The 27,316-nt window shown below is 39.1% G+C and overlaps 2 protein-coding genes across 2 annotated transcripts in view; one reads left to right on the top strand and one right to left on the bottom strand.

The window, feature by feature from the left end:
- USP14 (ubiquitin specific peptidase 14 (tRNA-guanine transglycosylase)) overlaps positions 1-1,779 on the top strand; it is a 31,422-nt gene extending 29,643 nt beyond the window's left edge. Inside the window, exon 15 of the mRNA XM_010828906.1 lies at positions 1,005-1,779. Coding sequence (XP_010827208.1) covers positions 1,005-1,156 — 152 coding nt within the window. The 3' untranslated portion in view covers positions 1,157-1,779. The remainder of the gene's footprint in view (positions 1-1,004) is intronic.
- Positions 1,780-3,851: 2,072 nt separating this feature from the next.
- The window catches only part of THOC1 (THO complex 1), a 37,659-nt gene continuing 14,194 nt past the window's right edge, over positions 3,852-27,316 (bottom strand). Inside the window, exons 8-21 of the mRNA XM_010828905.1 lie at positions 25,986-26,068; positions 24,972-25,045; positions 23,399-23,507; positions 22,057-22,188; positions 11,330-11,430; positions 9,910-9,976; positions 9,662-9,712; positions 9,504-9,574; positions 9,054-9,149; positions 8,437-8,502; positions 6,687-6,770; positions 5,519-5,666; positions 4,715-4,790; positions 3,852-4,257 (exon numbers count right to left, since the gene is read on the bottom strand). Coding sequence (XP_010827207.1) covers positions 3,962-4,257; positions 4,715-4,790; positions 5,519-5,666; positions 6,687-6,770; positions 8,437-8,502; positions 9,054-9,149; positions 9,504-9,574; positions 9,662-9,712; positions 9,910-9,976; positions 11,330-11,430; positions 22,057-22,188; positions 23,399-23,507; positions 24,972-25,045; positions 25,986-26,068 — 1,454 coding nt within the window. The 3' untranslated portion in view covers positions 3,852-3,961. The remainder of the gene's footprint in view (positions 4,258-4,714; positions 4,791-5,518; positions 5,667-6,686; positions 6,771-8,436; positions 8,503-9,053; positions 9,150-9,503; positions 9,575-9,661; positions 9,713-9,909; positions 9,977-11,329; positions 11,431-22,056; positions 22,189-23,398; positions 23,508-24,971; positions 25,046-25,985; positions 26,069-27,316) is intronic.

Below are 27,316 nucleotides of genomic sequence, written 5' to 3'. Positions count from 1 at the left end.
AGAACTGATTCAAATTGTATTTCTTTTTTAATTGGCTGAGTAACTTACTCCATAGGTGTATATGTACCACAGCTTTCTTATCCATTCATCTGCTGATGGACATCTAGGTTGCTTCCATGTCTTGGCTATTATAAACAGTGCTGCGATGAACATTGGGGTACACGTGTCTCTTTCCCTTCTGGTTTCCTCAGTGTGTATGCCCAGCAGTGGGATTGCTGGATCATAAGGCAGTTCTATTTCCAGTTTTTTAAGGAATCTCCACACTGTTCTCCATAGTGGCTGTACTAGTTTGCATTCCCACCAACAGTGTAAAAGGGGTTCCCTTTTCTCCACACCCTCTCCAGCATTTATTATTTGTAGACTTTTGGATCGCAGATTAGTTGTTTAAAAAATATATTATGTTTCACCCCGCTGGGTCTTTGTTGATGTTCAGGCAGGCTTCTTGTTTGGTGGCTTCAGACAGGCTGTAGAGCACATGGGCATAGTTCGCCCCCCAGCACGTGGAATCTCCCCTAACTAGGGATCAAACCCATGCTCCCTGCATTGGCAGGCAGCTTCGTAACCACTGGACCACCAGGGAAGTCCAAGTAACATTTTAAAAATAACAATCTTTTCCAAAACAGAAAAATATTTAATGGCGTTGATTTACATTTTTGTGAGTTTGTTAGGCTGAACAGGAGGCAGCTGGATTCTCCTGCTTCTGCATTCTGTCTGCTGCAGCTTTATCACGCACTGTGTAACCTCTGGAGAGTTCCAAAGTACTCTTCAGAGAATGGTGGGGGTGGGGAGGCAGATGCTTTAGAAATGTTATGAAAATAATTGTAATCTTCATGGAAACCCTGAAAAGATCTTGAATGTGTGTAGTCCCTGGACCGCACTTTGAGAACTGTTGGTATGGCAGATGGAATACTACTGTGCCTAAAACTCCTCAGTACCTTTTTTGCAATGGAACTCTGAAAAAATCGTCTATGAGATAAATTTTGTGTTTCTGTCTCACACTTTAGATGAATGGATCAAGTTTGATGACGACAAGGTCAGCATTGTAACACCAGAGGATATCTTACGACTTTCCGGTGGTGGAGACTGGCACATAGCTTATGTTCTACTCTACGGGCCTCGCAGAGTGGAAATAATGGAAGAGGAAAGTGAACAGTAATCTTCATTTTAGCTATTTATGCTTAGGTGTGAAATAAATGTTATTTGTTGATCATTTCTATAACCCAGAGCTTTGGAGGAAGATTAGTTTAGGTGGTTTTATGTGTTTCCCCTCATGTGGAACAAGAGAGGGCAGAAGCAGACCACTCTGTGTTATCAACCTAAGAAATTACAGAAAAGAGAAAATTGCCTTTGGACTGTGCTGCCCTGTGTAAAGGTGGCAGGAAGAACTTTTTAAAAAGCTTATTGCTTGGATTAATTTTTAAAAATTATGAGTTGAAATGCCTTTCAACCATTATTACCTTCTGTGATAATTTTTCTGTCTTTTTCAGCCCAAGATTCAGCAATCAGATGTTTATTGCACACCTATTACTCTATTATTTGTTGTTCTTGCATGGTTCAACCACCAGTAATCCAATAGCTGCCCATCCTTTGCCTTATCTAACACAAATGTTGCCAGGAAGGTGGAAGGAAGTAAGTTTGATCTCATTGTGTAACTCAGTGCTGCGTCCCCACCCCCATGCAAACATGGGTACAATCAAGTATTTGTCCAGCCTGACTGTTGCTGGCTTTTCATGACTTTAAAATAAATTGTGATCAAATAATAGTACATTTGATTATACATTTGTTACTGTGTCTCTGATGTACTATGGTTTGTACATTGAACTTTGCTATGGTTTTGTAGTAATGAACCTTAAAATGTTGACAAGCTCCAGTTGCTTATTTTTAGAAAATGAGGATATTTAATAAAAAAAGAAAAAAGAGGGACTAACAGCTTTTGACCTCAAGTCTTTTGTCTGTTGGAGCTTGGCTGAAGTTCAGATATGTTTAATACTATTATAGTTTCTGCAGATGGTTAATTATGCTCTCAAGCATCTATCTGAAAATAGTATCTTCTTCACCTGCTAGCCTAATACTGTTTAAAAAGAAACACAAAGTTGTGATTGGATAATGAATGCAACCATGTTTATCAGATCTGTTCTTTGGCTCAGTTGGGTGTTTGGTTCTACTCTGTCAACTCCCAACTTCATGTCTATCTCAAAATTTAATACCAGTGATTTTTAGGAGAAATATCAAGAGTATGAGATACTGCAGTATATGGTGGATTTTAATACCCTCAAAATCATTTTTGTTTTATTGTGAGTGAAAGAATAGGATATCAGCTAACTGTCTTATTTTCTGAGTTAGATATTTATAATAAAGTTGTAGGGATTATCATGAAATCTCTATCTTTGCTTATGCTGTTTTAAAAGGCTCTACAGAGCACAGCAGTGACAAAAAAATGGCCATTTTCCTCTCAAGTTTGAACAATGTAATATAAGCATTTCAGGGAAACTTACCTGTAAATAGCTTCTTCAGCTAAGCTTTAATACTGGCAGTCAGTCCTCCTTTTGCCTTGGAGAGAGTGCAGAACAGGAAAGGGAGGACGAGATCGTGCGAACTGTAGTGGTTCTTTTATCTATTGGTATGATGCTTGTGAAGTGTGAACTTTTTTATTCACTGTCTTATTTTGTTCTGAACAACTCTGAGGACAAAAATTTAGCAATTAGGATCCAGATTTTATGATTTGGAGGATGCTGTAGCTACTAGGTCGGGTTGGATTAGAACAAAGTTATAGGAGCCTTTGTGGGATTAGCATTTTAAATTGTAATCTCTTAACTGTCATTATGAAAAACTTGACTTCATTTTATTTGATCCAAAAAAGCATTATTCCAAAGATTTCTTGAAATGTAAGAAATTGGACTTTTATTAGTGTCTTTTAAACTGTTAAAGACTATTTTGCCTCACGTATAAGATCTTTGAAAAGGAGAATAAGGAAAAAAACCTTATGATTGTTGTGATTCCTGAGCGTGCCTTACGGGCTGTGCCCCGCCCCGCCCTGAGGCCCTTTTGATACCAGAGCTGTGCTGGAGCACTGCTGGACTGGCCAGCAAGGGAAGGCCCAGCAGGAACACTTACAGCGTGACAGGCGCCCAGACCGCCCTCAGCATTTAAAACAGCGACGACCCAATCACAGGGCCTGAAGGGTAAGCTTATGTGGGAAGGGGAGAAGTGCGATCCGGTCCAGCCGTCGCTCCCCAGTGCTGTGCTGTGCGTAGGGTGCTTTCACACACATCTCACTGGAACTTCACAGCAATCCCTGAGGTACGTAGCCCTGTTTTAAGTGACTTGAGACGTAAGTTCTGTAAGGCTAAGAGAATTAGGTTTTATACTTCACCCCTTTTCTTTTAAGGTTGGGGGTTGGCACATTTTTCTGTAGTGGGCCAGATATTTTGATATGTTTTAAGCTTTGTAGGCCATAAGTCTTTGTTGCAACCATGTACCTTTGTAGCATGAAAGGAGCCCATAGGTAGGGAGGACTTAAGGATCAGTGTGGCTGTGCCATAAACACTTTACTTATAGAAAGAGGTGGCAGATGGACCACTGTTTGCTGATCCTCTGCTTTAAAGCATATCTGAGACTAGAGCAGTCATGCAGATTCAGAAAGTATTATTGTGGGATTCTCAGTGAGTTAAATTCTGTAACTTCGTGGCATGCAGGAAACACCATGCCCCTAAACATTGCTAACTGACTTACACATATATAATTAACAAAAATATTCTGGCCATTTCCCCAACTTCTCCCCCTAAACCCTGAGGTCAGTCATCAAGAGCCAATATGCATTCTGTTGTTTGTGGAGCACCAGCCAACTGTACAACTGTTATAAAAATGTTTATTGTTTACCAAAACCAGTGGACCTCTTATCAAATGCTGCTTGGTAACAAAACCTTATCACAGTTTTAATAATAATAATAAAAGAACAAAGCTAACTGTTTGTCTCATTGTCATTAGTTAGACTTTCTGCAAGGTCACTTAGCCCAGACTTGTTGAGCGCGTTGATCAGGTTCTCGGGCGTTGCGTGCACTCCCTCCTGGTCCTGCCAGGCCACAAGCAGCTGTTTGGCTCTCATCTTCATGTCTTCGCTGTCACACTCGATCTGTCTAATTTCTGAGTCTTTCATTTCCAAGTAAGGAGCCAGGACCTTCCACTGTTCACCCAGTTTGTTGGCAAATACCTCTATTTGGTCCCCTGTTACAGGTTTGTCTCGCCGAACATCAGGACCTAGAAAACACAGGGAAGGTAATTACAAACCGAGTGCGAGGACACATACGAGTCAAAGCCCGTAATGGGACACGGGGCCACTGGGACTTCAGGAAGCTTTATTTTAAAACAGTTCCTTTTTGTATTTCCCCTGGTTCAATTCTGTAGAACTAAAGCTGTTCCCTGTGTTATAATCATGAAGGCTTTGCCTGAAACCAGCGGCCCCCAATCTGAACCCCCAAAATTAAGAGGTATGAGGTGCGTTCAAATGTAAGTGCTCCCCTTCCCAACACTTTATATTACTGTATAAAATGCACTATTGGAAAAGTTGTCAAGCAGTGCTTTGGATTCCTCACTATAAGAAACAGAGCTGAGATAAACAGTAGAAGTTGAGAAGTAGATCAAATAACGTACCTCTCAACAAAGAACCCCAATCTTTTCCAATTTTGTAAAATAGCCAAGAAAATTCAATTCTTACTTTCATTTTCCTTCAGTAAAGCATCATTATCTTCCTCATCTTCATCCTCACCTGTTTTTATTTCTTCAGAAGGAGGCTACAATGAGTAAAAGGAATGTCTTAGGGTGCCAACTTCTAAAATCAGAGAAGTACGGGTAGTTTTGATCTTAAATAAGAGATTCTAGTTATGGGGCCCAGAACTTCCCCCCAAGAATGTTAAACATGAACGTCAGGTAAGGATCACAGTGGGACAGTGTTAACCTGGAGAGGGAAGGACGGGGACAACCAGAGGTTGGAAGGACCCCCTTCACCCCAGCCTGGGATGCAGGGAGCCACTAGGAAGCCTGCTGCGATGACTTGCACGTGCCCAGCACATACATGGTAACGACAATCTAGGGCAGATCAGGGACCAGCCATGTGCTTAACAACATGCTTCAAGTAACTGTTTGGTTGTTTGCATACAGTATAGTTATTACCATATTGTATTAAAAAGAGAACAAAGTAGGAAGACAGACCAAGTTGCCCACCCCCACCCCATGGGCCCTGCCTGTGATAAAATAGAATACATTGGTAAACAGGAAGAATAACCAAAGTATAACAACTTTATACAGCATGTGAAGTTACTTCATCAATTTATGTATTGATACTTCCTATAAATGTATACTCAAGGGCATTATTTCCTCATTCTAAAACAATGGGGTCTGTGGATCATATTTTTTCCACATGATTAAAGTGAAATTCAGCTCTTAGCTCAAACAGCAACAGCAGTTTTACAAAAGAAGATAACACCAACTGAAGGATAAAACACTCATCACTCCTACTTACTGGTAATTCCTTGGCTAGCTTTATTACCATGTTTTCGAGGTATTCTGGCAAACTTTTAAACTGCTGGTTGGTTGGCTGGAAGAAGTGAGGGCTTCTCCGTGCTAACAGTCTTAGGGCTCTCCAACCATAATTTGAGTTGTTCACAGCCCTATAAAAAGAGACATCAATCTTGTGATTTATATAATTAGTTATAATTTTTATATTCTTTTCTAGTTAATGTACTTAGTTCACCAGATGAAACTACGCTCAGATCAGTAGCTGAAGGCACCATTCTTCTTACTCTGACCGGAGCCCTAAAGAACCTCTCGGCATGCAGTTCACTTACAAATAGAAACCAGCAGAGTCCGAAGGGGCAGGTTCATATGCAGCAAAAACATTTTAAAAGTTTACAGACATTTAAAGGTCAATTAGTAGGTGTCCAGGACTGGCCAGATGCTGTGTGTGCAGGACAGAAGCCATCTGCCTCACCACTTAGAAGCTACTCAGAGGCTCACTGCTCAGAGTTTCTCTCCTCACTGGCAGTGCTGCCTGCAACTGTGAGTTTCAGAATGTTTGATAAGCCCAACAGATTTCACCATGCTTTTTAAAAAAGTTTATATAACATTTGAACTTTCATTTGCTCAATATCAACCTTGGTGGATAAAAAATGACTCCAAAACTGAAAAGGACACAGCCAATAGCCTAGACCATGAACACCAAGACCAAGAACAGGATCTGCCAGATGCTCCCCTGTGGCAGTAACACGTATGGCAAGAGAAACCTCAGAGACCAGAGAGCATGTTCCAGAAATAGGTGAGCCACAGAGAGTCCAGAGCACAGATCTGTTCCATTTAAGATTTTCTGCAAGTGATCTGGAAGCCCCCGTGAGGTCTTAGAGTAGCTCGTTATCAGTGGCTGTGGGACATACCATGAACTGAAGGGGAACAGAGCAAAGAGGTGATAGATGGGTACTAAGGGGATCTCTCCACTCCTGACACAAAGCATCATTCTGAGTTGCTTGTTTGTCAAAATGGGAATGGTCGTTGAAATCAGGACATGGGGTAACATGAAGCTGGCAGATAACCTCACCTAAGAAAAGTACTACTTGTATCAAAGGTCTCCCTTAGTGTTCTGATATATATGCAGTGCTTAAGATGGAGGAAATCAGCTCATGAGAAACATCACTTACTTGTATTCACTTTCAACCATGTTTTCAGGGTCTGCCTGTTCAATGGCTTCTTCGAAGAATTCCTCCAAAGTTGGCATGTATTCCCTGGGTGTTAAAATAACTAGTGAAGATCATGTGTGTGCTTAATACTCATAAAATGGAGGCAATAAAGATTCTAGTATTAACCACACTGATTTAATTACAATTAGATAGGAACTCAGATTTTTAAGGAAGTGACACAAAACTAAACTTCTCAAAGGGGACAGTGGAGGGCAGTGTGGTGCCCCCTGATTCCCCCATCATATACAGTCTAGTCTGGAAGGGAACACACACAGCACTGTATACTGTTACGCACGGCAGTGCTGCTGCCACAGAGGGCAGCCCGGGGTTTGAGAGCACTTAAATTTGACCCACAAGCAGGAGGTTTTCACATCCACATCCGTGGATAAATTTTTTTTGAAACCAGAACCAAAGTGAAATGATGATCAGACAACACAGTTCAACAACTGAGCTTAGTTTAGATTGTCACCATGGTGGCATGACTGACTTTTAATTGCATCTTTCCTGAATTTGTGTTTAGAAATAAAATTTGATACACGCAAGCAAGCAAGACCCAAGAATTTGATCAGATGACATGTTTGATTAAAAGATGAGTCTCTCCACAAAGAGACTTAAATCTTGTCATGCTGAAACGACAAGTGGCTGTGTTTTCTTTTTTAAAAAGGACATAACCTTTAAAAATTGTATAAAGATTTGATTTTCCATTTACAGTTATTACAAAACATTAACTATATTCTCTGTGTTGTACAAAAAGGCTATAATTTCTTGTTGCTAGAAGATGTACTTGTTTTTTTCAAATTTGCCTGGTCCTTTCTGAGACTGTCATGTTCCTTTCAGTTGCGTATTCTACCTGTTGATTCTTAGTCATGGTAAATCGTTTTAGGTTTGGATGGTGAGCTTATCTTTAGAATCCCTGAGTGGATTAGGTAGAAGATGCGATTTCCCCCTCCCCCTAGAAAAAGCTTTCTGCCATCAGCCTGGGAGTTTTCAGTTCGCCCTCTTAGCTTAGGCTGTTCCTTCACACTGCTGCCGGTAGTGTAAGTTTAAACTCTGAGGCCACATAACAGCAGAGATGGTTATAATTCCTCAGGGAATACCTTTTTCTTTTTGCCCACATCTCAGGTGGGAGTGGATAAGCTCCTTGCTTCCTGTGCCAGTGAGCGAGTCCCTCTTCCTTCCGCACTGCCCTTTTTTGACAGTGTGTGTTGAGGGCCTCAGCTTTACCCAAGGGCACTCAGTGACCAACCTGCAGGCCTGAAGCCTTACTTTCTGGCCTCTTGCTATAAAACCCACGTTCTTTGGTTCCCAAAGTGGGACTCAACCTGCACTGCTCCCAGCTGTAAGTAACTGAGCTGCAGTTCTTACTCTGATTTTTCGTTCTCCCTTCTTTTGTGAATCCTTCTTTCTTGTGATTTCTACAGTTATTTTATCAGCACCTCTAGGTATTCTAGGAAAAGCTATGTTCTGCTGAGCTGAGTCGTGCCATCCAACCATTTCATCCTCTGTTGTCCCCTTCTCCTCCCGGCTTCAGTCTTTCTCAGCATCAGGGTCTTTTCCAATGAGTCACTTCTTCGCATCAGGTGGCCAAAGCCGAAGTCAACCACAATAAATTTTAAAATTTCTTTTGAGCTCTGCTTATAGCTGACAAAAAATTCTATGCTAGTTAACATCTGAGAAAAGCAACACTTCATATGAAACATTTTAAACTTGCCTTGTCTCTGATTTACAGGCTTCCATGTTGTCAGGACAGAGATTCCAAAGCCTTGTTAACTCATCACTACAAAACACACAAAAATAAATATGTTCTTTATGGACACCATTCTCCTATACGTTAAAGCTATAAAAACAGTTGGAGTAAACAGTGAATTTTGGGGTGGTGATGAGTTTTGATCATTACATTTTGGTATTTAGCAAATTTTCTATATGAGCATATATTTTATTAAGTAATAATAACCATTAACTTTTTTCTAAAATAATCAAATGCACTATAAAGCAAAGAACAGTTAACTGGAAGGCAGAAGAAATGCAAGGATTATAGTGCCGGGCAACAACCAGAAACGAGATGCATCAACCTGACAGCAAGTGGATTTTCTGACACGAAAATACAGCAGAACCTATAGCGGTGGATCTTGTAAGCCGGAGACTAAACGGCAGTTCTGTCTTATGTGAACCCTAAGGGCTAATCAGGTGCAGTTTGCTTTAGTCATCTACGTACATACCAAACACAAGAAACTTGGAAAAACACAAAACCTGGAGAGTTCTTAGAGCAATATTTTCACTATGTAAACGCTTCTGTGATGACCCCACTACGGAGCCAGGTTTACTTACTTGCCCATCAGAATTTTTTTGCTGGGCCCTTTGCCCAGGAAGTCCTCCGGCGCTGCTCTTTTCCGTACTGCTCTTGTGGGCTTGCTGTCTGATGTTCTGTGAAAACAATGGGATTTCAGATGGATGGCAGAGACGGAACAGGGTTAAACGTACAAGAAAATTTAGTTACTGTTTTCTTCCTAAAGTACATGGACGCTTCATATTATCACACTCCTCAGAGAGAAGACAAAAATGCCACACGAGGGGACAAACTACAAGATGTGGTTACACAGCAAGCATTTTCCCCTCGATAATAACAGAAGTAAATCAAAGCAGTTGTATCTTTACAGAGTTCAGTTTATACTGTTACTTGAATACATTGACACAGGTATGGATGTCATGTAAAATAATCGTGTCAAGCTATATTCTGAAATGCCTTTCTCACACTGCTTGAGATGAGTATACACTTACCTTTCTTTCACAAAACTTGGGCAGCCTTCATTTTTCCATGAGTTCCAGTTTTCTTCAGTGTTTAATATATGCTGGGGAAAATAAATTACATTTCCATAATGAAGACTTTTGAGAGTTTACTGGGTGCTAAAAAGACTACGTAAATATAAAACACATACCTCTACCATCTTTGAAAATCTTTCTCCATCAGGGGGGTTTTCAGATAGTAGCTGTGATTAGAAAGAATATACTAAGCTTTCAACAACTTTCTGCATCATAGGAGTGGTTGTAGGCAGAGAACCAAGAAGTGTTTGTGGTCTTGTACCTGAGCTTAACTTTATCCTTATTTTCCTATTTGGGGCTGAAACAAAGAAAATTCTAAATTTTCATTTTGTTCAATCATGGGTTTGTTGCATGATGAACTTACTTGATAAACTGATTTTGTAGTATCTTCAATCCAGAGTGATTGCTCATCAGTTAAAACATAGTTTGAACTAGGAAACAAAGCAATAAAAGCATGGTTGAGTTTCAAGAATGTTTATTCAACTTAAAGGTTTATCTACTGTCTGAAACACAAAGCATGTAACAGAGAAGTCAACTGTGCTGTAAACAGTCAAAAATTACCAAAATGAGATCACAAATTGTAAGAGAAAATTCTTGTATTTTATTCTTTAGAAAGATGGTTGGAATTGAAGCCATTAAAATATATAATGGGGAATAAAACATTCAGTGAATCAAATCTGATTAACTATGAACAGAGCAATGACTGTTTTCTAGAATAGGTTCAATATGGCATAAAAGCCTCAGAGAAAATATTAACATACTCCTCTCCAAGACGCAAATAACTCATACTGTGTTCCTTTCAAACGCATTCTAAATGTAATAAATGAAACCCCCAAACCCTAGAGAAGGCTGAAGACAGACCCAGATTGTTAGCAGCTGCCATTGGTTCAGCTCTCACTGTACTAGGCTCCCTGTAGTTTATAGCCATCCAGTGAATACTGATAATGCCAGGATCTAAGAACGTCACAAACGTAACTCATTAAATTTTCAAAATGAGGAAATGTGCGTATGTTAAACAGACTACAGGGGCTCAAAGCTTAGGTCTGAAGCTTAAATTCAAACCCAGGTCTGCCCCTCGTTTCTACTATGTCATACTACACCTCCGCAACAGACAAGGATAACAACACCTTTGAGTGCTCCCTATGTGTTACCTTAAAATTACAAGTCTGAAAGCTGAAGTGCGGCTAGTGAGTGAGGAAAGTGGGATTCCAAACCAGCAGGAAGAAAGCCACGTTCTTTACACAACTGACACAACACTGCCCTACACGTTTCCATCTGGTCTCGAGGAGCTCTGCCTCAGGGACGCGTGGGCCAGAAGGATGGGGCTGCACTGCAGGAGGTATGGGACCGATAGCACAGGTCCTGAGCAGGTTTCCTGAAAAGCCCAGGAAACCACAACGCCTCTGTGCTTCAAAGATTTATTTAATTTTTTTCAGTCGTAATGTCCTAGACAGTCCCACACCTGGAGAAAAACCATTATTGGCTGAGTTAGCAAATGAGGTTGGGAGAAGTTGTGAGCGAGGTGAGGACTAGCTCCACCCACGACAACTGAGAACTCCGGGATGCCTGGCGCTCTCCAGGAAAGACACTGACAGCCTTTTCTCTAAAACGAATTCCTTAGTGTCTTGTATCTTACAAAAGCCCTTGATTATCTAGTTTTCAGGGATGTGAGCCTTACAAATAAAATGAGCCCAGTACATAAAAAAAAGTACATCAAATACATCAACAAGCAATCTTTCTCTTTGCTGCCATTCATAAGCCATTTACTACCTATGTTAACTCACCTTTTGAATTTGACCTGCCCCTTGAGATACTGAAATAAAATGAGATACTGCAGCAGGATGTGTCGACGGAAGTTACTGTCACTCAGCTGTAAATCCATCAACTACTCAAAAAACAAGCACAACAGAGAACAGCACATTAAATTCAAACTCTGCCTAAAAGTACAGGAGATGTGCCTACAGAAATGGAAGATTTCAACTCAAAAACCATGCAGAGAACTCACTGTACGTGAGCCATTACCACACAAGCCCCAGGAGAGTGTAGCAAAGGCTTCGTTTAGAATTCTTAACCAGTTATGCCATGAGATTTATGTCAGTCGTTAACAATGTTCTATCTGTGGTCCTGAGGTCAGAACAAAAGGAGACATATAAAAAAGTAAAGGCAAGGAAGAATGACATGTAAAGAAATAGTGGCCAAAGGAGGGTCCCCGTGGATAAACATGCCAAGAGATGCAGCTCTTTGTACTCCTAAAAGTGCCCGCAGCAGGGTGGGTGCTCAATAACAAGAAAATGAGAAGACTCAGAAGTGAAGAATCACCCACGAATAAAATGGACTGTTGTATTTTAGAGAAAATCATCACACCTGTATTATCACACGATCTCCATGAGAAAGGACTTGAAGGTGATTTGAGGAAGCTCTTCAACAACACTGCCACCTAGTGGTCGCCCTGTAGGATGACCTCAGCGATGAAGGCATCTGATCAGTCCCTGGAGGCGGAGGGCAAGCTGCTGCTCTCTGTCCATCCTCCCCTGCAGTGCCTGCCTCACTTTTACCCTGCTCATGACAGACCTCCTACACACCTGCCCATGCTGTTCTGCCTGAGACCTAAAGCAACAGTGGGAGGTTGCCGTCTTCTACAGGAATAACCAGTGAGTCTCCTGACATCCCCTGGAACCTGTCTCCAGCTCCAGGTCCCAAGTTCCTTGGGCGATGCTTCCACCTACTAACCCAGCAGCTGGGCTACACCCTCTCCAGGCGAAGCCACTCTGAGCTAAAGATGAGAACAGTCACTAGCTGGGGCCTGGGGCAGGTGTGCAGAAGGTCATTCACGTAAGCAGATGAAGCAGGCACTGCCGGCAGGGGACGGACAGAGCAAGAGAACAGCCATCCCGGGGGACCTGGTCACACGGCGGCCAACAGTCATTAGCCATATTACTCACCAGCCACTTCTCCAGGGCCGGCTCTTGTTCAAGCAAACCCCATGTCTTTTCTGTTATCATATTAACCATCCCTAACCAGGAAGCTGAATGGCATGCTCGCAGCCTTCCCTTCCTCCAGTGCTGGATGACTCTATCTCCTCCACCTGGGCTCTCAGTTCCGACCTCAACTCCACTGACCATCACCGCCCCCTCCACTTGGTCCCCCACTACCACGGCCCCACCGGGCCTGGCCGTCACTCACAGACGCCCAGCTCTGAAATCTTTACTCACGAGCTCCTATCCAGGAGGTCTGCCACTCAACTGCCCAATGTACTTAATATTTGGACTTTATTGAGAACTTATGTTCCTTGAACCCTTACTTTCTGCATATCTCTAAGTCTCACCCCGTTTTCACTCTAACCCTATTGTAGTCTAGGTCAGGAAACGTTTCCTTAGAGCACCAGAGAGTAAATACTTTAGGCTATGTGAGCCAAAAGGCATGTGATGGATAGTATGCAGGTACTTAATGTAAACATGTAAATGTTAAAAAACAAGCAGGAAGTGGGCCAGATGTGGCCTGTGAGCTGCAGTCAAGGGACCCCTGCTCTAGCCCACATGGTCTAGCTCTTCAATCACCATCTTGCCAACTTCTCTGACACCCTCGTCCCATACTTCTGTCACATCTACCAGGCAAAAGGGCAACCTGGATCAAACCAATTGTTGGTCACCTACTCTATCCTGATAAACACTGAGGCTCCCCATCGAGGCTGCAGGTAGAACTGCTTCAAAGAAAATACAGATCTCACAGCCATGCAGATGGAACCACCGCTATGCTACTGTCTCCAGTTTAGAAGTCTCCCTGATCTCTACTCAGCACCTTCACCCTCCAAGGCTTCTCCACAGCGACTATTTCTTGCCCTGCACTTAGCAGAATACTACTTGCTACCCAGCCCTCTCGCTCTCAGTGCATAACCACCTCTACCTTAAACGAGGAGGAAAAACTCACTAACTGGATGTTTCCACTGCACCCACATCCTCGTCTGCCTCGATCCTCTGCCACAACATCACCACTGAAGCTGATCCTTCTGTCTGGATGTCCCATCAGTAACTACCCTGGTGCTTGTCTTCAACCCTTTTTTCTTTCCCACTGAGCATTTAATAACTTCTCTCAAAAAGACCCCACAGCCTCACCTTCTCCTCCCTGAAGAGCAAAGCTTCTTGAAAGAACTGGTTACATTCAGTGCTCCCATCCAGCCCTCAGCCTGCCACAACCCGTGGGGCACTGCGTCACCAACCCACAGGAAATGTTTTCGTCAAGATCACCACTGACTGACTTGTTACATCCAGTGAACACTCTTCATAGTCCTCATCCTGCCTGATATGCTCGGCTTCCATGAAGTCACATCTTTCTAGTTTTCCTCCAATTCTCAATCTTCTTCCTCTCCTCTCCTTTCTTCCTTCTCTCTCAAGTGCTGATTTTCTTTAGGATTTGGTTTGATGCATTGTTCTCCTTCTAGTCTACACTCTTTTTAAATTACCACATATAAGCTGTTAACCAAACTATATACCAGATCTATACTTTCATCTCACTCAGCTCCAGATCTGTGTCCTCAAGAAGCTACTTCACACCTCATCTGAATGTCCCACTGACAATCGATCAGATTTTCCGTCCAAAATCACACACACCAATTTCCCCCAACAAAGCCTACTTTTCTCCAGTGTTGGCTAATTCACGGAGAGGCTCCACCATTCACCTATTTGCCTAAACTACTCCAGGAAGACTTCCTGGAAAAAGCAGCAACCATGAACCACAGGAGCAAACCTAAAGTTGGGACACATATATATGAGAAGTAAGACATAGGAGGAACCAAGACTGAGGCAAGACCCTGAGGAGTTCAGTCTGGAGCCCCTGGCTTGAAGAAACAGGCACTGTTTACGAACTTTTCATCTACCTTGAGCTTTAAAAAAATCATCTTTTCCACATTTACTTTTTATGCTGGATGATACTTTTTTTTAAAAATAAAAACAACAGATTGAAAACAGGAGTCAACAAGACATTGAATCAGATGGAAAAGACTAGTTTGATCATTTAAACTAACTGCTTCACACTATCCTTAAGAAAACAAGGCCTCAACAAGTTAAAATGATCCCTCAAGGTCACACAGCAGTTAGTAAGAGGTAAAACTGAAACACTCAATTGTATTCTTTCTTCCACAATATACACTTTCTGGTTCTACTTTTCTTCAGTTATTTTAGAAATGACACCTTTACATGATGCAATGGGTCAAATATTTTTGTGTTGTCTTTGTTTTGTGAATAAAGGGCCGTTTATTGTCCTTAGTTTTTACTGCACCTCTTAGGCTCAGGCCTCAGCCTTTCTGATTATTATCCTAAACCTAAAAAGGCTCAGGCCACTCTTAGCTATCCTTATGTGCCTTTCTGTCAATAAATTGTACACATAAAAAATATCCCTTTCTGCACATTTGAAAATTTTGGTAATAAGAAAATTAAAAAGCAAAACAGTACCCCTTGTAAAACTAAACTGAAATATGAAATCTTCCATTTCTGTTACTTTAATGCAAAATACTTAAAAATATCTTTGCTAGAAAACAAAATATTAAGAGCATTTTCTTTGATCAAATTCTTAACTAATTTGTCAGATTAACAAATTAGATATTAACTAACATATCAGATCAAAATACCTAATTTTCAAATTATGGAGTATTTCTCAAAATTCAAAAAGGCACAGTTAAGTAATACAACATTCATGTCTCAAGATCCAGTTGCATATCAAATCCTAACGTTCTTACTTGTTCCACATTTGTTAAAGAAACAGAATAACATCGAACTGTTGATGCCCCTCTAGACGCTCCTTTCACTCTGGCAAGCACTGCCATGTATCTGGTGTTGGTGATTCTAACGCATGTACTATTATAGATACAACGTATCAATAAATATCAAGGTGTTTTGCATGTTTTCAAACCACACTACATGCATTTACTCTGCAAAAAGCTGTTTCATACATTATTTTTGACATGTACAGCTTAATACATGGAGCTCTAGTTCAGGGGTTGGCAAATTTCTGTTAAAGGTCAGCCTGTAAATTCTCTTAGGCTTTGTGGCTGTACCATCTTCACCATGACTACTTCTCTGTTGTCGCTGGGCAGAAGCAGCACAGACAACACGTTAAGAAATGAGTGTAGCTGGGAGTCAGAAATGCGCATTTATAGCAACATGCAGTGAGCAATGTGCTCCCCTGTTCCAAGTCATCCATTCTCGGTGCTTTATAAACTCAACGGGAAAAAATTTACCACAGTTTACCACCCACCCAGTCTTTTACTTATGAACATTTGGTAATTCCCACATTTTCACTCACAGACACATAAGTTACAATCAATGTGAGTCTTTTGTGTGATTCTCTAGGGCCCACTTCTTAGAAAAGAAGTTTTCACTTTGCTCTTTGTTATAAAATTGCTCTGCAAAGTGGCTGTTTTCAATTTATACTCATGCATTGGAGAAGAAAAGGGCAACCCACTCCGGTGTTCTTGCCTGGAGAATCCCAGGGACGGCGGAGCCTGATGGGCTGCCGTCTATGGGGTCGCACAGAGTCGGACACGACTAACACGACTTAGCAGGAGCAGCAGCAGTGGTGTGTGCACTAGCTCTCTGTTCCCCAGAGTTCTGTCAATATATTTTTTGTTAGGATATTTAAATTTTGCCAATTTGTTGTGTGAAGTGATTATCTCATCATTTAAGTTTCTTTAGCTACTACAAATGTTTATCATCCTTTCTAAGCTCATTGGACCTCCCTGGTGGCTCAGACGGTAAAGCGTCTGCCTACAGTGCAGGAGACCTGGGTTCGATCGCTGGGTCAGGAATATCCTCTGGAGAAGGAAATGGCAACCCACTCCAGTACTCTTGCCTGGAAAATCCCATGGATGGAGGAGCATAGTAGGCTGCAGTTCATGGGGTTGCAAAGAGTCGGACACGACCGAGCGACTTGACTTCACTTCACAGCTCATTAGCTACGCAGGTTCCTATATCTGTAAGTTACTTATTCATACCATCTTCCCAGTTTTCCATGTGGCTGTGTTTTTGTCAAAGGAATACTCAGGATAGTCACCTTTCTTGGTTCTGGAGGTGGTGAATACCTTCTCCTAATTCTGGCTTGTCTTTTCATGCTGTCTAGGTCTAGTTCTTTTTCCTTCTTTATACCTGTACTGATACTTACTCTCTGTTTTAATTATTAGACCTTTATAGGTCTTAATATCTGTCTGACAGGGCAACTGTTCCCACCTTCTTCTAAATTTTCCTAGTCACTCTTGGCGTTTGCTTTTCCATAAAAGTATTAAGATCAACTATTCAAGTTCCTTTAAAGAGCCTGTTTGGATTTGATTCAAAACACACTGGATTTATGGACATATTTGGAGAGGAGCAGCACTGGGTCTTCCTATCTATAAATGTCATCAGACCTCTTCATTTTTATCATTTCTCCATGAAGATCTCTCCCAGGTATTAGTGTTCACTGCTGTTTTAAACGTTTTGTTAACAGGAACACTATTGATGTTTTCCTTTTGTAACTTTGCTTAATCTTCCTCAACTGAAACAAGTCTGTTGGTTCTCTCAGATTTTCTTTGTAGACAATTGTATCGCCTTCAAATACAGACAGTGCAGTCTTTTCTTACCGAGGCATACAACTCTCATTTCTTTTCTGTTTTCTCTTACTGAAATGACTAGGTCCTCCATTACAGCACTGAGCAGAAGTATGGTTGGTAGACATCCATGTCTTGTTCTTAAAATTACTGAGAATTCTTTTGAATTCCCTTCTCATTTGTTTTTGTAATAAGCACTAGTTATTATTTAGTCTTTATTTTTAAAAAATAACTAGTTGATTTATTAGTTTTTACAATATATTTTTATCTCTATTCATAAGTGAAATTGATATATACATTTTTTTTCTTGTCTGTCGTTATCGTGATTTCATTTAAAAGTTACATTAATCTTATATAAGATTAGGTTGCTTTTCCTTTATTCCGTGAGGTACTGATAATATCTACTTAAAAAAATTGAGGCCTGATGTAATTTGAAAGGTGTCACTTTGGTTACTATTTCCTTGTTCTATGTTTATTCTGGGTTTTAATTTCTTTGTGAATCCATTGTGGCAATTAATTATTCTATGAAATTACTATTTCATTAGATCTAAAAATACAGCAGTTCAGAATATAGTCTCTTACACATTTTATTGTCTCTTGACTTCCAATTACTCCTATTTTTATTGCTAACAATGTTTATTGGTACCTTTTTATTTTTTTCTTGGTCAGGCTTGTTCTATGAGAACTGTTACAAAAATTCTTTTTATAAAATTTTTCTTTTCAAGCTTTTGGTTTTGCTATGTTCTATAGCTTCTTATATTTCATTAATTTGTGCTATTATCTACTTCTCTCAAGGCTTATTCTGTATCTTTTTCAGCTTATTAAATTCTCAGTCGTTCGTTCTTAAATTTTTCATTAGTGCAATATTTTTCAATATTTCAAGTAATATTTTTACCTCTCACTTTGTGACCCACACACATGACACAAAATACTTCCAGTCTGCTGTATAACAACGTATTTATAACAAATTTAGAATTTCCATTATGATTTCCTCTTTAATTCCTGGAGAATGCTTTTCATGTTTCCATACATTCACATCTTTTAAAACTATCCTTTTCATAGTTCTAATTTAATTGCCCCATGGCCAGAGAATGTGTGTATTCTGCACAACAGGAAATCTCTGAAATACGCTGAGACGTCCTTTATGACCTAGTACACAAATTTTGTGAACACTGCATGTGTACTCAAAACATTATCTGTACTTGTGTACAAGTTTCCACATATACATCAGGATTATTTTTTTTATTATGCAAACCTATCATATACCTGTTAATCTTGGTCTGCCTGAACCATCGGGTTCTCAAGTTCATTATTGCTAAAATCTTCCATCTACCTACTAATCTTTAGTTTGCTCAACCCTTCAGTTTTTGATGAAGGCACTTAAAATATCCCACTATAACTGTGGACCTGCCAATTTCTCATACTGTTTGAAGTTTTTCCTGATATATTTTGAGGGTATATTATTAAGTGCAGGTAAGTGTATGATATCTTCTTCGTGGCTCATTCCTTTAATATGCATTCCTTCATCCTGCTGCTGCTAAGTCACTTCAGTCGTGTCCGACTCTGTGCGACCCCATAGACGGCAGCCCACCAGGCTCCCCTGTCCCTGGGATTCTCCAGGCAAGAACACTGGAGTGGTATATTCCTTCATCCTACTTAACATTTTTTGCCTTAAATTTTATTTGTATTTATGTAGCTTTCTTTTTGTTGGTATTTGCGTGGTATGTCTCTTTCCACCCTAATACTTCAACTTTTTTGATCAGTTTTTACTTATATACATCCTCCATGGATGCAAATTATTATGCACGTGCTCTATATTCCAGTTGTTAAATTTCTCTTGTGTTCTCTCTTCCACATAAGTTTAAAGCTTCTTAGGTCTATTTTTATTGCTTCTTAATGCAAACCAATGGAATTACAAAGCTTAGCTAATCAAACTAGAAGGGTAAGATTATAAAAGGCATATCTCTTTAAAAGGAAACCACTATTCCCGGGAAGACAAACCAACAGCCATCTAGCACACGAATCTGTGATTTTCTCTTGGGCCTTTGGTGATGTGGGCTTCTCCCTGCCTTATCTGAGCTAGTTTAGAATGTTTCCTTTACTTCAAGTAAGAGTGCCTGTATATAATCTCCAGTTTGCCTAATGATTTGGTAAAAATAATGTATAAACTTTAATATTAATTTTTTTCTGTTAATTGAGTAGCCTTTGCTTTTCTGGGAAAGCCCAGGGACTTGTCTGTCAGGGAGTAGGGAACAGGACAGCAGTCTTTCTGATATAAAAGTGGTATTGCTGTAGGAGCTGCCTATTTCTCAAATACTGTATAAAACTGATCAACTGTGTATCTTGAGAGATTTCAAGGAAAACATAACCTCTCTCAAGTGTACTACAGTTCTTTCTTAAATTGTTTAAAGGGACCACCGAGTTCCTACATAATCCTGGGAAGTTGTTCAAGTGGCAGTGACCACCCTCGTTGTGAATGTTTCTTTTCAAATGCCTGTCAGCACTTATAAATATACTGACTTAGGTCTCTGTGTAAATCCTGACTATGTAGTGCTCTCATCTCTCGAGGAGCTAACATTTTTAATGGTTCTTTTGCTATAGTTATTACTAATTTCTATTACTCTGGCTAATAACATAGTCACAATGGGTCATTTCTCATTCCAGCTTTATTCTTATCTTTATATCAGTTAACCCGTCCTCTCTGCCAATTCTTTTAGAATTTGTTCTTCTTTAGAATTAGGCTCCAGATCCAGAGCCTACATTGGCAGGGTATTTTTTTCTTAAACCCTATCTTTAGTCATGGCTGCTTGGCAGCCCCAAAGAATTTACTCTCTTGTTTCCATAACTATGGCTTGACTCACACATGGAAGGGATTCTAAAAACAAGAAAGAATGATGAGTATGCCCTAAACTTTCCACTATGTTCACTGATATTCATGGAGCTGCCCTGCGTCAGACCCAGAGTACAAGAGTGTTACAAGAAAGACGGCAGCTCAGGCCCCCCACCTTGAGGACCGTTTCAAGTTGGTTTTATTTCATGTACTGAATAAAGGTTTAGTAATTGTGTTTGCCTTCTCAGATGAGTGGAAGCACACTCATACGTTAAAACTGGCATGAGTGTCAGCAAAAGTCTTCGAACAAACTGCAGTTTGTAAAACTCTAAAGGTTCATCAATGCCTGCATTGTATGCTGGAAATACATGGGGAAAATATGAAGATTGCACAAGAAGGGTTCTATGCTGAAATTTAAGATAAACTTGCTGCCTAACAGGCAAGACATCCCTCCTTACATTCTTTGCTGCAATTCTCTGTGCCTTTTTTTCTTTCCATACCTCTGTCATAATGTTACCTAATGGGATTCCAGTGCTTAACCCGGAGAGCTCACGCTGTCTGCACTGGTGAAAACGCTCACAGTCAGTAAAGGAGACACTATTCTAGATAGATAGGGTTTTTTTGTTGTTTTTTTTCTCAGCAGAAATATTTCTCCCCTGCTTTCTGGTACCTATTGTTGATATCTGTTAGGACTCTGTTCCAGTATATTTGTGGGGTTTTTCCCCTCTCCCCTCTGGTGGCCTATTTAAGGTCTTCTCTTTATACTCGCAGGTAACAGCATAATGTACTGAAGTACATTCATCTTTCTTTACCCTGCTTGGCAGCTGCAGCACGCTTTCAATGTGAGAACTTGGGACTTTCTTCAGTCCCTTAGTTTTTCCACCATTCTCTCCCTTCTGTTCTTTGGAAATCCTCCTTAAATATATGCTGGAATTTCTCAGTCTATCTTCCATGGCTCCTAACTGCTTTCAGGTTAGCAAAAAAATCTGTCTCTTTGTACTCTGTTTTCAGTGAACTTTTCATCACTCATTCTCTTGTCATCTATGTCCAATCTATTGTTCAATTCTATGTGCTATGCTTTCAATGATCATATTTGACTCTCAAGTAGCTGTCATATTAAACTGTTCTATTTCATTTCTGCTCAAATTTTTCAGTTTCACAATTTCCTATTCTCAAAGGATGTTCTATTGTCAGTGATCTCTTTGATCATCCAAACATACATAAAGTTCTGGAACATATACATCAATAGTTGATTTTGTTGGTGATCTTTCTTAGCACTGGATTTCGGAATTCATCAGAGAGTTCTGAATGAAAGGACAGCCTTTGGCAGAAGAATGGTAATATCTATCTTAGCTTCTTTTCAAAAATGGGTTAATTTCTACCCCAGGCTCTGGCTTCAAGCAGGTGAATGTGGCTCTGGCTGCTCGTCTCACATGGAACCCAACTGGTCTCACTCATAGCCAAACCCTTGGGTGCCATCGCCTGCTTGGAACATAGGATCCAGGCGGCCCAAGGCTTCCTTTTCACCTACTACTTGGCAGTTCTGGTCCATGAAGATATTTACCCAGCTTTGGATAAGGAAGCCCAGCTTTGTCTTTGTGGTTTTCTTTTTATATTTTACCTATCATTGCTATGTGTCTGGAGCAAAAGAAGTGAGCTGAAACAAACTCAATGTGCCATCCTGACTAGAAACTTACACAATCCCTTAGCACTGTAACTGAAAAAAACGTACTTATTAAACTGTATAAATAAAATTAGCAGGGAATTTTAAAACCCCTTGTTGTACCTAAATGGAAAATTACAAAATATTTTCATAAATGCAAATTAAATCCTAACTTAAGGTTCAAATATATGTACTTGAAAGTAACTAAAACCCACTTATCCTAAAGTAAATTTACAAAACAGACAATGCACAACAATTTCGTTTACCTTTGAAATCAGTCTTACTTCTACAAGAAAAAAACAGGACTCTCAAACTAACATTTACCAGTTTTAACAAAAAATAAAGTCAGAAACTTTTCTACTGTATTTAACTTACAAGAGTATCAGCTAAATAATAAAAACAAAAATATTTCTTACTGTGCTTCGTGAAAAAAGGAGATTCATACCTTTTCACTTGTTAAAAATTTTGCAAAATATACATGCTCTCCTCCTGTTTTCAATTCTTCCATCTTTTTCCTTGAGGCCTGAGTATCATCTAATTTATAACTCTTAAAAACAGCTAGGACTTCTTCAGAATACTGCAAAATAAAAATACAAATTAATTTGGCACTGTTGCGCAATCACTTGCTTAGTGCTTCTCTATATCAAAATAATCTGTAATTTATTTCTAGTTAACCATATATGCATACTGAAGGCACATTAAGGAAGAAAAATTATGACAGCAAAATAGGATAAAACTATTCTGTGTGAGATTTTATGGTTATTCTAAAACTAGAATATGCTCTCTACTTCTGAAGATATGTGATTTCTTAAGTAGTATGTGTAAGGAGAAAACAGAGAAGGTAAAGTTTTGAGAGAATAAAGAGATTTGTCAGTAAAGTTAGCTGTCTAATCAGCAGTGGGAACTCTCAAGCCTCTTCTGTGCTAAAGACAGCGACCAAATAAAAACATGATGTCAAACTCTATCCAGCCGAGGGACAATTCCAAGTGACTTCTCACTTACTATTTAATCTCAATTTGGACAGTTATAGGGGAAAAAAAAAAGTACTGCATATAAAATAAAAACTTTATTGCATATAAAACTTTAAAAAGTAACACAGAATACACACTATTCTACTTTTAAAAGCTATACCTATTAACTTTAGATTCTGATTACAACAAAAAGGACAAAATGACCTTTAAGTAGCCAAGGAAAGAAATACAGAGAATTCTTTAAAAAAAAAAAAAAAAGGCAAATTTTTCCTGCAAAAGTCAGACAGCAAATATTTTAGACCATATGACTCATCAAATGGTCTCAACTACAAAAGTCAGCCATCACAGCACAAAAGCAATCACAAATAGGAAAATTGTTGGTGTGGCTGTTTGCCAATATTGTATTAACTTTATTTACAAAAGCAGGCATTAGGCTGGATGTGGTCCAAGGCCATAGTCTGCAAAGTCCTGTAATAACAGAACAGGCAAAATAATTCTGTGTGAAATAAAGGCAGAATGTAGTCTGCAAACAGTTCACCAATGCATGTTGACCATACTATGTAAAAAATCAAACCAATATAAAAAAACCAAAGCTGTAACTACTAACCTTTAAATCCTCAAATAATTTATAAACTACTCTCAAAATCAACTGTTTACATAGTAATCTACAGCTTACCATCTATATCATGAAATAGGTATAAAAACATATAGTCAGAAGAACTAAATAGTGAAAAGTGTGCTGGACAAGAGTCAAGTTCTGACTCTGCCATTAGCTATAAAATAATGGGCTTTTGGTACTCTGCAACGGCAACTCACCTTGAGAAAAGTTTTCCATGAGATTTTCTCATAGCATTGCACAGGGTTTCTAAAGTAATCCTGAAGTGACCAAAATTTTCGGTACAGGTTGTAATCAATTGGAATGGAGCTGATAAAACAAATGTTACATTAAATAAATCATTTAAGTCCTTTTAGAAATATCTAAATGCTTTAGTTTTCCTTGGGGCACAAATCCTTTTAAAAAGTTAATGAAAGCCTCTTTCCCCAGAAAAGAAAACAAATTCATAAATACTTATATAAACTTTACTATAAATAATTTCAGGGGTTCTCAGACCCTTATTCTGTCTTTATCTTCGGTAATGGAACCCCTGAATTTTGGCTGGATACATTCAGAATTTAAGGCTGCCTTCCCAACCTCTCTTGCACCAGGTGTGGCCATGTGATTAGGTCCTGCCCAATCATTTGGGAGCGGGAGTCACATGTCCTCTGTGGGCCATTTCTCACCATTTTCCCTTTTCCCTGGCTGGAAGGCAGATGTGATGATGAACCATCCAAGACGGCAGGAAAAAAGCAAATACCCGGGGACAGTGGACTAAGAAGTTAGAAGGAACCCGGGTTCCCAGACGACCTCCCTCAAGAGGGCTACTGCATCAGCCCTGAAGCACCTGTCTTCAGACTTTTACATGAGAAAGAAATTAATTTCTATGTGGTTTAAACTAATGTTCATTTGACTCTAATGTTAAAAGTCAAAGGTGCTATATCCCACACACTAAGTTAAGGAGACCTAGTAAGGAACAAACACATTAGGTACATATTAATTTAGGATTATAAAAATGACATTACTAGTTCAATCTGGATACATTACAAATCTTCAGTGTGAACACATATTCTCTTAATTTTTAATTTTGCAAGCAATCATTATGCTATAAACTGTTTCAATTTTTGATTTTAAAATAGACATTTAGACTTTATATCAGCAAATCCTATTATCAGAAACGGCCAATGAAGTCTTTCAGTATTAACCATACGTTAAAAATGGCTGCAGTATCAACTACTTCATATCCCCCAATATCTACAAAAATATTTCCATATAACCACTTAAAATTAATTCTGTCTGTAAACATAATTGCATACTAGCTTATTCCATTCTTTCTGAATAAACCTTAACCTATGGATTACAGTTAGCATCTTTGCTAAGCTTCATGCCCTAATATTCCAAGAAACACTGTAATTTTATACAGGAAACAGGAACTAGGTTTAGTGACCCATATAGCACCATGATCGCAAAGTGAAATGGAAGGGAGAAAGGGAGGAGCTGCCTGTGATTAGCTTTTCAAACGTTAAGCATCTGTATAAGGTCGGCCACACCTAAACAGCAGACTGCCTGCACACAATTTAGAAACCAAATGATTCAGTCCATTAGTGATTTAGGAGCTAAAATTTTAAGACATATATATATATATAAAGTTACAAATAAAAGGAATCTGTAAGCATTATTTCCTTCATCCTTGTCTACATTCTCCTACCTCCTTCCTCTCTGTACCTTAGTACTTGGTAAATCATTAAGGTATTTTCTGTGTAAATCAAGAAATCTGAACTTCTAAACACTCACCAAGTTGTTGGAGCTTCATCATCTCCCATTTCACCTTCTTCTACATCCATTCCTTCTTCTCTGTCCTCTGTGTGCTAAATTTTAAAAAATGTACATCTGGTCATGAAGCAGTTGTCAGGCAGAGAGAATTCTATACAACAGGGATCCAAGAACTCAAGAGCAGTATGACAATAAGATAATCATGAAGACATAGTGTAAAGTTTTAAACCAGTCCTTTTCCAAATGTGGTCAGTAGATTCTCTCCACGAAGAGAGAATCTATGGCAAAACATGATTTGGAAATATAGTACACAATGATCTTTGGAGAAGTGAGAGGATCATTAGTACACTAAGGACTCCCATGAATCACAGTAACTAACCCTCAAAGGGAATTTAAGTAGTTTTTTCCCCCAGCTTTAATTGAACTCTGAAAATCTTCCCCAACTCGTACACATAACACTTATTATCTGGGAACACTTTAGGATATGCTTGGTGTCCAGCTCCATATTGAAAAATTTTAAACAACTAGTTTACACAGAATAGTCCAAGAAATACCTAAAAGATACATAAAAGGGAAAGGAAAAATCTTAAAGTCAGTATCATTTCCAAATTGACAATGATTATAATTTAAGGGATAAATTAAGTAAAGTATTCTGATTAATTTAATGTGAAATATCAGTTATATCTTATTAAAAATTTTTTAAACTTTGTAACTTGCTCCTAAATGAAGAGCAGGTAATGAATGTCTAACCATTTGCCAACTCTGGACTGTTTTCAATGCCACATATGCTCAGTTGGGTCCGACTCTGTGACCCCATGGACTGTATAGCCCGCCATGCTCCTCTGTCCATGGAATTTTCTAGGCAAGAACACTGGAGTGGCTTGTTACTTCCTTCTCCAGGGGATCTTCCCTGACCCAGACATGGGATTGAACCCATGTCTCCTGAGTATTCTTTACCACTGTGCCACCTGGGAAGTCCTAGTTATCTCAATAACAAACTTAAAATATGTTCTGTTGATTTCACATCAGCCTCACCTTCTGACCCAATGTGCTTTCCTGCTCATTGGTATTGAAAACAGTGACATTTTCCAGATTAAACTGACTCTGCAAGTTAAGACCTATTAAAAAAACAAAAAAAAAAGATTTTCAAAGCAAACCCAAACACCTAAACCAGTTTAAGAATACAACTTTGTTGTCATATAACTAAAATATATAAAATGATAAATAACTAATTAAGCAAAAGATCAAGTCAGAAATAATATCACACTTGATTTTCAAATTCTTTCTAAAATTCATTTCTTGAAGGTGCTTTTAGAGTATGCAGAATTCTATATATACTAATACAGATATAGTTGCTTTGTTATTTATGAATATTCTAGAACAATTTTACAGAATGCTTTATGTACTAATTTATGATTTTGCTGAAGCACAATCAGAAACTGTATTACTCAGATAGTATAAATGTGTAATAATATATACAAAAAAAGTTATAGTGAGAGCCATGTTTCTCACTGTCAGGGAAAGAAGTTAGAAATAAGCAGGTCTACTGGTGCGAGGTTAGATTCACAAGTTATCAGTCACTATGATATCACTGTTTTTGGTCATTTAAAAAAAATGTAGACAGATAACATAAAGATGCATATGTATATGTTAGTATTTATTCATATCTTTCCAAGCTCTGTCCACTGAGATGGCCTAGAAGCAGTGATATTCTAGTAATAAAATAACTAGCATATCTAGGGCCCAGATCTTGTCTTAAAAATAAGACAAATCAGGCTCTTTGGAGAAGTGGCTGATTCCAGTGGCTGAGAAGGAAAAATGCATGATGCACCTCAACTATCCTTTTATATCAGGATGCATGAAAGTGATCCGAGGGGGAGAACAAGAGCAATCTGAACAAAGTAAAAAATGATATTGTGAGATTATAACTCATATAAAATAAATATTCATGAGTTTCATTTTGAAATAGATGACTGAACTGATAAGTAAACAAGGGGGAAAACACAACTGTTGTGTTTTTTTTTTGGCTGCGTTGCATGGCTTATGGGATCTTACTTCCCTGACCAGGGATCAAACCTGGGCTCTCAGCAGTGAAAACTCAGAGTCCTAACCACTGGTCCATCAGGGAATTCCAGAGACAACTCTTCTTTAGAGAAGAATTCCAATTCATAAATGTAGAAGGTATGAAAGAGATAGAAAATCACCACCAGGAAACCTAATAATAATCGCTATAGGCAAGATCCACTGATGAATGCTACTAAACTCAGTGGACAAAGGTTTAAGGAGGAAAAGAATATTTGCAAAGCCTCAAAGTATCTCCCTCCAAATATTTATTAATTACAAAGGGGAATATAGTAGCTTGTAGT

The sequence above is a fragment of the Bison bison genome, unplaced genomic scaffold, assembly GCF_000754665.1.
Source record: "Bison bison bison isolate TAMUID 2011002044 unplaced genomic scaffold, Bison_UMD1.0 scf7180017864498, whole genome shotgun sequence".
In the NCBI taxonomy this organism is placed as follows: domain Eukaryota; kingdom Metazoa; phylum Chordata; class Mammalia; order Artiodactyla; family Bovidae; genus Bison; species Bison bison.
This window is presented reverse-complemented; position numbering and strand designations above follow the sequence as displayed.